Consider the following 13,003-nt stretch of genomic DNA (forward strand, 5'->3'; position numbering starts at 1 on the left):
ATTATCCATTTTCTGGCTGTACAGACGACCTTTTATATATATATATATATACCTTTAATACTTGGAATTATAAGAGCAACCTCTCCCACAATTTTCTCTACCAAAAATTTCAAAAATGGAACAGTTGCAGGCAAGCTCTGCTTTCGTGGTAAGAGAGAATAATCAATTCTTCTGGGTTCTGAAACTTTTATCTGTCAGGGATCCATGGTTTGAAGTACAAACGAGACGAGGCAGTTCGAGGATGACGATTCGCAATATCCTCAGAGGCATTAATAATTTATTCATCGGTCTTTGCTGATCAATTATTGTTAATTCATACGATGCTCCGTTTTCTTGTTATCATGTCGAATGGCTTTTGAATGCAGGGCACGCTGTATGGTAAGCAATGAGCTGTGTTTCTCTTTTGGCCCCGAGGATCAGAATTAAGGAGTTCCGATGATCATTAAGAATTAAGTATTTCCCTTATTCTTAGTACCCGAGGATTCCCTTTCCCTTATTTATAATAACTTTCATAAATACTGATTTTCCGTATAAACTAATATCCTTCTGTAATTTGTTTCCCATTTTTTTAAATAAAATTTTATGTATACCTTAATTTTGGTGAAATTCGCGGTTGTCTAATTTATGACTTTAAATCATGACTTTCGGCAGAATTGACTCCAGAAGATGTGATTGAAATCTAAGTATCACGGTGAGAATTAGAATCATTTACTGATTACATGGTCGTATGACATTAATATAGTCAATAACATTGAGGTTTATGGCAAGAATCATGTTGACTATTAAAAATATAATTAAACACATTACTGATTGGTGTTTGATGCATAACTGCTTGAAATTATTGACAATTTAGATTTTCACCGACAGAAATTCTCACTTTTGAAATTATTGATAATGTTCATTACCGTGTTTGTTATGGGTCGGTAATCTTACTAGTAAATTTTCTAGTAATTTAGATAGATACTCTCCTGCTGAAAAAATATATTACAAGCTGAGTGGAAAAGTGAATTACCTTGGGAATCTAGATTACCACTAATATGTTTCAGCCAAACATAATAATCTAAAGGCCTAGGGAATTTAAAATCAAATTCCCAATAATCCGCATGGATTACATCAACCAAACACAAATGAGGCCGGACCACAATAAAAATAACAAAAAAGAAAATCTAAAAAATACAGAGTCTGATATAGAGATTCCAATAATATTGCCAAACAACAAAATTATTCGGAACAATATCGCCAAATAATAGTAATATTTGGTAACTTATTATTTCTCAAATAATTATATTTGATATCAGATAAGATTTTTTACCTTTTATGTATTTATTAATACTTTTAATTGGTAATCAAATAGAGAAGCAATGAACTAACAGAAAAGGTAAAATATTACTATATAAGGTATGGCCAGTCCCGATTATTATGTGAAAAATGGCAAACTAACAAAGGAAAGGCTAAGCTGTGGTTTAAAAAAGAAAGGTAAAGGGCAAGCCAATTTTATAATTCCACAAAAGATTTGCGATACATCATTTTTTAAAATAAATTTTTATGTATTTATCAAGTTTATCAATAATTTTAGTCCAATAATAGACGAAGTAAAGAGTAAGCTAACCAACATAGTGTTGGTTGAGTAGTAAATAATTTCAAGTTTCAATTATCGTAAGAAGGAAAATAAAAATTCGAGTGTCAATGATCGTATTTATTGAGAGGAAAAATAACCATTAATATTCGATCTCGAACTGAATTAGTTATGGTACATTAGATTTCTAGATATCATGATTTTTTTTTTATTATGGATCTACTATGAGAAATTCAATCCTTTCATATTTTTTAAGGGGCATGCATGATCAAGGTAGAAATTAATTATAATATTTTTCGGTCTTGCCCCTTGTTCAATATTTATTTTTTATTTTTGGAAAAACATTAAAAAAGATTTTTTCCAAAGTGACATATATACGTTATTGTTGAAGTAAACCATATATACGAGACAGAGAAATAAACAAATATATATGTAATTTTTTTACGACGAAAAGAGAAAATTGCGGGAAGACTTTTGGCCTTATTTAATGAGTTAAACAATAAATAAATAAGTTCCTGATGCTGCTGCGTACGCGGAGAGAGCTAGGCTGAGGTCAACGTCATTCATCACTGCATGCGTAGACAGTTCAACTCATTCGTCATAGGAGGAAAAAGAAATAAGAAATTGGTTCAAATGTCAGGACAGATCATGGTGAACTGGTCGGACAAGCATATATGCATATATATATATATATATTAGGTGGACATATATATATAAATATACAAAGAATCATTAAGGTCACATTTGGGGACAGACCCAAATTTTGGACCAAGGAAGGCGAACTCCTTGAGAGGACAGTAGGATAATAATTCTCTCAAATTAGAAGTGTGAATATAAGGAACTTTATCAAAAATTAAAACAATAATATATAAATTTTCTTAGAGCGTTAAAATTTTGGGAGTGACTTCCCCTTAACCCCTGTGTTCATCCTTGGTCACATTTCGTTGCTCAGCAACAATAATATCTATGCAAATGACCTCACAGCTCATGCTATTCAATATGTTACTACGTATATATGCATAAATACACATACATTTACATAAATATATAATATAGGTTTAAGGTGCCAAGTTGGACAAAAGGAATCGAGAAGTTTGATCTAGAAGAGTTGAAACAGGACTTATGTAGGCCTAGTTGGATTTTAGTATTTGTTCTTACTTTTTGACAATTCCTTTGTTTTAGTGAAAAATACAAAGTAAATAATCTAAAAAAGCACATACTATTTAAAAATCTCATAATATAGTACGTATTTTAAAATTTTTCTAAAAATGCACAACGTTTCAAATCGTTTCCTAATCTAGCACATCGTCACCTTCCGTCCATTCTCTATCGTGAAATTGCTAACGTGACAGTTAAATTTGACCAATTGATCGTTAATTGCCACGTGTAACCATATCATTAGTTTTCTTTTTCCCTTCAACCTTGTGCATTTTTCATTAACGGCCAATGATATGGTTACACGTGGCAATTAACGGTCAATTAATCAAATTTAACGGCCACGTAAGCAATTCACAGGGGATAATGGACGGAAGATGACGGCATGCTAGATTAGGAAACGATTTGAAACATTGTGCATTTTTAGAAAATTTTTGAAGTACGTACTATATTATGAGATTTTTAAATAATACATGTTTCTTTAGGTTATTTACCCAAAATACAACACAAGCATGAACATGACTGCACAGTGACCTTCTGAGCCAAAGTGGTGTGTACGGTTTCTCTAAAGTTTTTCATAAATGCAACCTATTCAATTTGATGCCTGCAATATAGCTCTATTCTTATAATTTTGCAATTATGGTGCAATTGGTTGTATTATTTAATTAGAATAAATTACTAAAATTTCTAGTAAATATATGGACTTTTAGTAAATTACCAATAGAGAAAGTAAGTTGCACATAGTCCAAAACAAACTATATATATTTTTAAGTAAATTATTCCACTTTTAAAATGAAATTCACCAATTTTAATAATTTATTTGATACTATGGTACAACCAATTTCATTGATTGTACCATAAAATTCTTCACGTGTAAAATATTGCTCTAATTAAAGTTTGTCGGAAAGTTTAAGAAAGGAGCATACGTGGGGGCAAAAATCATTCGTTGCTCGTTTACTATATAATTCAATCAATCAATCAATTATTAGGCACTCAAAATGATATGGCATAGGCAATGGAATGATGATATATAGTTGAGCAACTAATGAAAAGTCTACTTGGATTCCCATTCCTAGCATATATCTCCTTGTATTAATTAGTCAGTTTGTTAGAAATATATCATATATATACATTGTTTGATTTTCAGTTCTTTATTAATAATTGTAAACAATATACATTTATCAAAGTAGATCTATTCAAGCTTCTTATATGACTTTTTCCCCCCCGGATGGAAGCTTCTTATAAGACTTGTTTCATGCTTAAATTGTGTGTGTGCAATATCCTTGCAGGCGGCCCCATTTTCGACGTATGCGGTCATGTTCATGGGCTCGAAGGGTTCTGGTTGGAAACATACACAAAACTAATCAAAGTCAGAAAGAAAAAAAGTGGAAGAGGGATATATATACCACATACGATGCCCTAGAAGATGATATATATATATATATATATATATATACGATGATGATGATGATGATGATGGTCGGTGAGCAAAAAGGGCACTGGGGTACAGAATGCATGGTGGCGGGCAAAAGCTGGTGCGTGTCGGCTTGCAATGGGTGGTTCCCCTTTGCGAGTCGGCGGGATATATATCGTCATATACATATGGACTTTGTCAAAATTCATTTTATTTTTTTGGGGAAGAAAACTATGTATCAATTCCGATTGATCCATGACTTTGTTCATTGGAATCGTAGCTAGTCTCGATCGATGCAGCATATATCCATCGAATCTTAGGCCCTCTTCCACACGGCACATCTATTGCGGAGTTTTTTGTTATGTATCCAAGTGGAATATCATAGCTCCCATAAATAGAATTCTTTTTTTTTTTCGGTAATGTCACGTAAATAGAATTTAGATGTCAAAAATTATTCATGGGCTGATGCAGATAAAGCTGCCTATATCTGTAAATGTATTGTATGCTAACACGCATCCAATTTTTTAAAAAATTAAAATAGTGCACGCTCTCGCTTGTTAATCAGGAGATTACATATTCGATTCTCATCGTGAAACTACATGAACCCGTGCCTCATTTATTAATTATTAGAATTTTTATTTCATTATATTATGACATGAACCCCTTCGATTCATTTTTTACTCCTATCTTCTTTGATTGAGAACAACAACTTAACCTTGATGTTCTCACGTAGAGGTGTCTCTGTCGATTAATGTTAGACCTCTATAAGTTTGCCAATTTCTGGCTGGTGATCCGATCCCGAGTCTTCTGTCGATCAAATCGCATCTAATCGTAATATTTAATTGAAGTTATCTGCTGATCAGTTTCAGGCACGATGTGGGTCACAAAATGATGACTGCAGATAGCGATAAAATCCAATCACGGAAAATTGAGATCAAAGAAAAGATTGTTTCATTGATTTCACACCATGATGCTTGTATTCATACGGGGGCTTGCTAGATCATTTGCAGCCAGGAATTAGTATGCATGCGCGGTGCCTGCCGACATATATTGATCAGCTTTCTTTGAGGGTTCATCACGACTCTCATATTATTATTAGTGACAGGTATCGATCATTCTAATCCCACTATAATAAATTATTGATTTTCGATCCTTACCTAGCGTGAAGAAGAGATCTAATGATAAAAGGGACTTCATCGACATCCTGGTTGGAAAGTAGGACCCGTTTGATATAGGCTTGTAACTAATTCCACATCCTTCGAGCTGTATTCGGAAACTCTATGAACCCCGAAGTGGACTTCATCATCTATTTATATAATATTTCAACATTTATGACGCGAGCTATATGGTTTCTAGAAGGAACAGAGATACTATGACTTCGGTCGACATGTACAATGGAGTTAGGTATTGAAATTCAGAGTTTCAGCATTCTATTTGGACTGAAAATTGATAGGGCGTAGGAAAAGCATTCCATTTGCCACAACAAGGAGGTCAGGCATAGGAGCCATTTTGTCAATTGTAGTGATTTGCTCATGCTAGACTTCTCTCTTCTTTCGGTGAAATTGAGGTTTCGACAATTTATTGATGTGTGTCTGAAACTTATAATAAATCTCTGCTCGCGTCATATCGACTTTGAAAATGACGACAAAGTAATTCCAATGGATTTGGATCCCTCCACTGCAGGTGAAGTCAGCCACATGAAATGCAGTTCATCATTTATACCGCACGTTGGATAGGGATAATAAGGATAGGGATTCTCCGGAAATGGCACGGCCCGTGGAAAGGAGAATGCCTCGACTGGACGTTGAAACTGGAGGGATTGATTTATATAATGGGCTTAAATGGGCCTAGTACTGATAGGCCCAATGGGCCTAATCCCATTTCATATAATGGGCGTCCATTATGTGTAGTTGGATCAATGAGGTCATCTTCCCAACATGTTCTCATCTTACATACATTAGCACATCCCCATTATCATCATTGCTTAAAGCCCCCATAAACACCGAGTGACTATTCAGCCTGTGATATCGAAACTCCATAAATACGGGTCCCCGAGCCCACTGACTGAGGTTGGTTTTGAAAACTTCAAGATGATGCACATCGGAAAAAGAAATGCAAAATGAATCCCCAATTAATAAACATTCCTTGACGATCCTTCCTCAAAATTCTTTTGGGTGGACTTTTTTTTTTTGTTTTTTTTTGGGGAGGAGGTGGAACTTCGTCAAAATTTTGAATCGTATTTATGTCGCAAAAGCTGATCATATGTCTCGTGTATGTAGGAGTACATATATACAAATAATTGATGTGAGATTGACCTATGATCCATTTAAAGGAAACCGTCTACCATTCATAACTTATCACAGGTAAATTGATTATGATCGAATTGATCGAAAAAAAAGATTATGATCGATTTTGGACTAATCAAATACATGAATTGCAAGCTCTTATGAACAATGACTAAGTATTACCCATTGATTAAAAAATCGTCTACATGTATATGATTATATTGCTTTGGTTATTATGGGTAGCTATATATGATCTATCAGACAATTATCAAAATATATATATATATATATATCTGTCTGACATATGCTAAGCTATACAGAAGCAATAATATAATCACCACAGCAAGCTACATATATACATATACACACTGTATTATAATCAATCTAATTATGATTCATCACAAACTTGAAAAAGTAACCTAATTAACCAAAAAAAAAAAAGCTTAACTCGTATATTTAAACAATAGTAGTGCACTGACTCCCTTGCCGGGTGCTCACCGGACCCGATGGGATGGTGGGCCCAAAGTCCATAACCACTAGGCAGTTTACATTCAGCCGGTACCGACCTGAAACCCACGTCCCGACCTTCCACCGGATCCGAGCATTCGCCTTAACATTAAGGGCAAGCCTCCTGGTCGTCTGGTCCCTTGCAACCTCGTACGGGAAGGACGTGGCCACGGGGAGGTTGGAACCGACGAGGGATGCAGTGATGAGGTTGGCCTCCTTCTGACCCTGGTAGAAGGGAGGGACGGGGGAGTCGGCGGTGATCTGCTGGCCATGGTAGGAGGCGTAGAGGGAGAGGTCATCGTAGTAGATGCCGACACGGGAGTTGGGGTTGGAGGAGAGGAGGGTGAGCTGGAGGGAGGAGTTGAGGAGGTGAGGGGAGGAGAGGAGGTCGAGGCGGTAGACCTCGGCCTGCTTGAGGGAGAAGAGGGGCTTGGAAGGGCGGAGGATGAGCCAGACGAGGAGGATGAGGGAGAGGAAGAGGGTGAGGAGGGTTGAGAAGGTGAAGAAGAGCTTCTTGAAGTGGTGGCCGGTGAGCCTCCACTGCAGGCCTTGCTTGGCTGCGCAGTGTTTTGGTGATTTTACGTGGAGCTGCGACATTGTAATAATATTAGTGTATATTTGCAAGCAAAGCACTTGACTGGTGTGAATGTGTTGGCAAGTGTGAGCGAAAGGGAAGTAGTGGAATCAATGGAATTTATAGGGTTTGCTTTATGGGAAGAAAGGAGCCGAGGTAGCAACAACATTTTTCCTTGCTTTCCCTCCCATCTTTTCTTTTTCTAATATTTTGCCTTTTTTTTTCCAATTACAAAGAAGACATATGACCTAGTACAATGAGATAAATTTCCTCATAACTAAGGGAATACAAATAGTCCCACCACAAAAATCGAATAAAAGATTTCTTAATTACCAGGCCCGGACACACTATACTAGTGGTACACCCTCAATTTTTTTTCTTTTTCTTTTTCCCCTCCGCATGCATTCTATTTGACTGTCAGATGGTAGAGAAAACGAATGGAGCAGTTGAAGAGTAAGAACATCTTTCTTTTTTTTCTTTTTTCTCTCTCTCTTTTTTTTTTAAGTTTTACCTTCCTTTTTTCTTTCATTTATATATATGGATGGGTGATATATGATGTATCTAGATTCGAGGGTTACTCATGATTCGGGTCATTCCAAGTTTATGAACATAATCCTTATATTATGATTTGAATTTCACTAGTTCTCAAATTTGTTATTAGTACTATACAGGCTATAGAGATGGGATATGTGCTGAAACCTTTCTTATGATAATTCATCCTGCCAGAACTTACACTGCAACATATGCTAACTTCAGAACGCTACAAGGAGCAAGCAGCCAACGAAACCTTAGGAGCAAAGCAAGAAAAAGGTATGGGTATTATCAATTGCAGGCGCACGAAGATAACACCCATACGTCTGTATGTCCTATCATCGATCAATATATATATATACACTTTTCCATTTATACATCTCGGGGATATATATGTGGGCATGATTGAGTGTGGCCAATAATGGTTCTAGATAAGATGCAATTTATGGACTATCATAATCGCTGGAGGCTAGCTCCGAATATCTAAACTATCAAGGCACATGCATTTAAAAAATCACATGTGATCCGCAGCTAGAGTTTTTATTGGTTGTACGATATGTATCTTGTAAGTTCTTTCTTATAAGAAGAACTTGTGGTTATTTTCATGTCGCGTTTCGATAAGATGTAGAAATGATTTCGATCGCAAGAGGATACGGTGATAAATATGTGCTTTCCTCAGATAGGATCAAAGAAAGAACAGGCTTTTAAAATTATTGAGAGAGAGGAGAAAGTAAAGAAGCTTTTGAAAGAGCCATGATTGTGGGAAGGGATTGAAAGGACCATATATACGAACATATATCAATTATGTAGCCATGTATCATTAACCTTTAGTCATTTCATTTTATTGGAAAGATGAGTAAGAAATTTTGAGCATCACTTCTCACACTTCACTTGCATTTCTTAGTAAGTCCAACTCAACAACCTTAGCTAGTTTAGTCAAGTTGACCAAACAAATTAGGATTGCCCCCAACTTTTGAGTATAATTGCAAAGTGCACCCTGACCTTCAAAAAATTACATTATACCACCTGACTTATTAAAAACGAGATAAAGTGCCACCTCAGGTACTTTTCCGGTCAAAATATAATTTAATAATTTCATATTTTCTGAAATAATTCAAAAAATCGAAAATTAAGAAAAGGAAAAAGAAATCCCAAAACAGGGTATGAGAGGTAGAGAGGAGGGAGGGAAAGAAGGGGGCAACATGGTTGTGGATAGATGCAGAGGGAATCGACAAAGGAAGCTAATTAAGCTTCCATTCATCGTTCTCGCCTCAATCGCCATTTGAGGATTGGAAGAAGAGAAATCGAGATCGAGAACAAGAACAAAATGTTTGAGGAATGGCTCCCTGCGGACCACTCTCATATCCCTTCATTACCTGAACCAGTCTTCCCGAGCTATTCCCACCTGCACCCTTTCGATTCTCATGAGCTCTTTGACCTCCTTGAACAACCCCTAGGGCCGCCCGCCGCAACACATTTCGTACGCTACCTCCGTGCCAGACGCAATCCCAACTCTGGATAATAATTCAGACACCATTGGTTAAATGCTGCCACCATCGCCTCCCTTCTCGCCCTCCCCCTCTCTCTCAAGACCTTGTTTTGGGTTTTCTTTTTCTTAATTTCGATTTTCGAAATTATTTACTAAAATTTGAAATTATGAAATTATATTTTGACCGGAAAAGTGGTCAGAAAAGTACCCGAGATGGCACTTTGCCTCGTTTTTAATAGGTCAGGTGGTACAGTGCAATTTTTTGATGGTCAGGGTGCACTTTGCAACTAGACTCAGAGGTTGGGAGGTAAATTACATTTTACCCAACAAATTATATGCATATAAGATTCGTCTTGATTAATATTTTTGTAATTGCTATATATGGATGTATTACTGTGAGAAGGTAAAGAGTAGATATATTATCGCGAAAACTGATCATAATTTCGAAATCTCTTGTTTCATAAATCAAAGCGTTTGTCATTGTACTACACCTCATTGTTCTGCTATGATGAGAAATTTTACATAGTGCTTTCTTTCAAACTCGATTTGACAATTTTTTTTCCTCTTTCAAGCAAGATTTTGTAGCTTTCAAAAAGGATTGCTTATATTTATCGTATTGTCAAAGGTGGTCATTTTTTTTTTGTTTATTATTTAAGCTCCGCTTAATTAGAGTCCAAAAGTGAGGAAGAAACATGAAGAATCTGCAGATGGCGTTGTGGGACCGCCTTGTTGGTTTCAAAGGGATTTAACGCGTCTTGGGCGCCCGTTCCTTTTAGCTTAAGAAAAGGCCAAATAATAAAAAAATAGAACGGATAGAAAATCAAATTGCCAATCAAGAACTCATACATATATATATATATATATATATATATATATCTAGGTTGATTAATTACTACCTATTATTACTTCGGTAACACGATTCTCATTGATATGTGCTATATATACATATATATACTAGTTAAGTTTTATCATACCATATTACTTAACCCAAGAGACCGTTGGATGTGATCCATCCCGACCTCATCATCTCATGGATTACAGTCGGATCAGCCACACAAACCCATGATGGATATATAGAGCCATGGGACCAATCTCCTGGTCCAGTGTCCACAAAACAACATTTCCAGTTGCTGGGCCCGAAAGGCATTTGAAATTTAGGGGAAATTTCTTTTGCTTTTTGTTAACCTTAACCTTTATTGTTGTTCAGTTGTTGGGTCCATCATCGTCAATCGAACATAAAGTTTGTGGTTGGCCCATCCCTCAAATCTAACTATGCTTGTCTCATTCTCATCTACTCTTCTTCTTCCTCCCCCATTCTCTCTTTTTAAGTTTGCTTCTGGCACCTACCAAAGGTCCATTTATGTCTCTTGACTGCTAACTGAGATTAGAAAAAGCAATTGAGCTTCAGGAGATGGTTGTCGCCGGGACGCCAACGCTAGTCTTTAGCTAAGTTGCGGATCTTCTTCTTTTTTTTTTTTTTAAGCTTAACCACACGTAAGTTATTTATATTACGGTTAATGTCGAACAATCAAAGGAGGTTCGTCATATGGATCTCACCTCTCAATTTCGGTTGAGAAAATCTGTTCCGTATCGTTTTGGAATATCTCCGGGCCCTCACCACATTCTTGGACGGTAACAATCACCTGACTGCATCTTTTTGATAAAAGCCAAGCCACCATATCTCCCCTTTACCCAAAAGCATACTTACATAAAGGTAAATGCATGTTTGCTCCTGAATTGACCAATATTCTCAACTATTCCATTTCCGCTTTGTGCTTACCCGTACATTATTCCAACAAATTACATTACACTGCTAATTTCTAGCCTAAACTTGCGGTATTTGAAGCTAATCTCTGAAGAAATAATCTCTCGCAAGTAATTCTGTATGTCTTCTCTTATTTGATCAATGTACAAGGCAGACGTTTATACAAGAGAGCAATAGAGAGAAAAGGAAAAAAAAATATCAGAGAGAAAATCAAGGAAGATATTTTACATATTGATACATAGATGCCTAATTAGGGAGATATGCAATATTCTAGAATACTAGAATATTCCACCCTTAACACTCCCCCTCAAGTTGGTGTGTGCACGTCGTAAACGCCCAACTTGCCAAGCAAAAAATTGAACCGATCCTTCCCAAGTGCCTTAGTGAATATGTCTGCTAGTTGTAATCGTGTAGGCACATAGGATGTAGCAATAGTCTTCGACCGAATATGCTCTCGAATAAAGTGACAGTCAATTTCTATATGTTTTGTGCGCTCATGGAATACCGGATTAGCCGCTATGTGCAGCGCTGCTTGATTGTCACAATGAAGCATTATTGGCTGTGAGTGCTCTATCCATAATGACTTCAATAAACTTTTTAGCCACAAGAGCTCGCTCGTCGTTGACGCGATGGCTCGATACTCTGCTTCGGCCGAGGATCTTGAAACAACAGTTTGTTTCTTTGTTTTCCATGAGATTGGGCAACCACCTAGAGTGATAAAATAACCGGTTAAAGATCGCCGGGTCATAGGACATGTTGCCCAATCCGAATCACAATAAGCCATCAGCTGAAATGATGTGGGCTTCAATAATATTCCTTGACCCGGAGCGTTATTCAAATAACGGAGAACTCGCATCGCTGCATCCCAGTGACATTGACGCGGATCCTGCATGAATTGAGGCAGGATATGTACAGAATAGCAAAGTTCTAGCCTGGTAATGGTCAAATAAATGAGCCTACCCACAAGACGCCGGTATTGAGATGGATCTGAAATTCTGTCCCCTGAATCATTCCTCAACCCATGTTGTTGTTCCATAGGAAATAAGACTGGTTTGGCTCCCATCATCCCGCTATATGCAAGAATGTCTAATGTGTACTTTCGCTGGCATAAAAACATCTCGGACCCTCGTCGCGCTACTTCTATCCCGAGAAAATACTTCAATGGTCCAAGATCCTTTATGTGGAAACATCGTCTCAAATACTCCTTGAAAGCAGCACATCGTACTTTACTATTTCCTGTCAGAATAAGATCATCCACATAAACTAGTACGACCAAAAAATCTCCCCCTTTCGACCAGGTAAAAAGTGAGTGGTCTGCTCCCGACTGAATGAAACCATAGCCTTGTAGAGCATCTGCAAATTTGGAAAACCAATTTCTCGATGCTTGACGTAGACCATATAGCGACTTCTTCAGGCGACATACGCTCCCGGGTTTTCCAGCCTCGAAACCTGGTGGCATTTCCATGTAGACTTCTTCATCTAGGTCTCCATGTAGAAACGCATTATTCACATCCAATTGGTGCAAAGCCCAACCTCGGGAAAGAGCAATAGTGAGCAAGCATCTGACAGTTACTAGCTTGGCTACTGGAGCAAACGTCTCGTGGAAATCCTGCCCTTCTATCTGTGTGAAACCCTTTGCCACAAGTCTCGCTTTGTATCGCTCCACACTGCCATCTGCACGACGTTTGATCTTGTAGACCCACTTGC

At 37.1% G+C, this 13,003-nt stretch overlaps 1 protein-coding gene and 1 long non-coding RNA gene across 3 annotated transcripts; one reads left to right on the forward strand and one right to left on the reverse strand.

Moving 5' to 3' along the window:
- The first annotated feature begins 80 nt into the window (after positions 1-80).
- On the forward strand, positions 81-4,565 carry LOC116196638. 2 transcript variants are annotated; one of them, XR_004154861.1, is made up of 3 exons: positions 81-453; positions 652-691; positions 4,021-4,565. It is a non-coding gene; the product is annotated as an uncharacterized LOC116196638 (long non-coding RNA). The 2 variants fall into 2 exon arrangements; XR_004154862.1 differs by lacking the exon at positions 652-691.
- A 2,120-nt stretch (positions 4,566-6,685) lies between these two features.
- On the reverse strand, positions 6,686-7,622 carry LOC116194163 (NDR1/HIN1-like protein 26). The gene has a single exon (XM_031522913.1). It carries the CDS (start codon positions 7,532-7,534, stop codon positions 6,887-6,889), a length of 648 nt encoding a protein of 215 aa, XP_031378773.1. The 5' UTR covers positions 7,535-7,622; the 3' UTR covers positions 6,686-6,886.
- Between the last annotated feature and the right edge of the window lie 5,381 nt (positions 7,623-13,003).

Source organism: Punica granatum, chromosome 2, assembly GCF_007655135.1.
Source record: "Punica granatum isolate Tunisia-2019 chromosome 2, ASM765513v2, whole genome shotgun sequence".
NCBI classification, from domain to species: Eukaryota; Viridiplantae; Streptophyta; class Magnoliopsida; order Myrtales; family Lythraceae; genus Punica; species Punica granatum.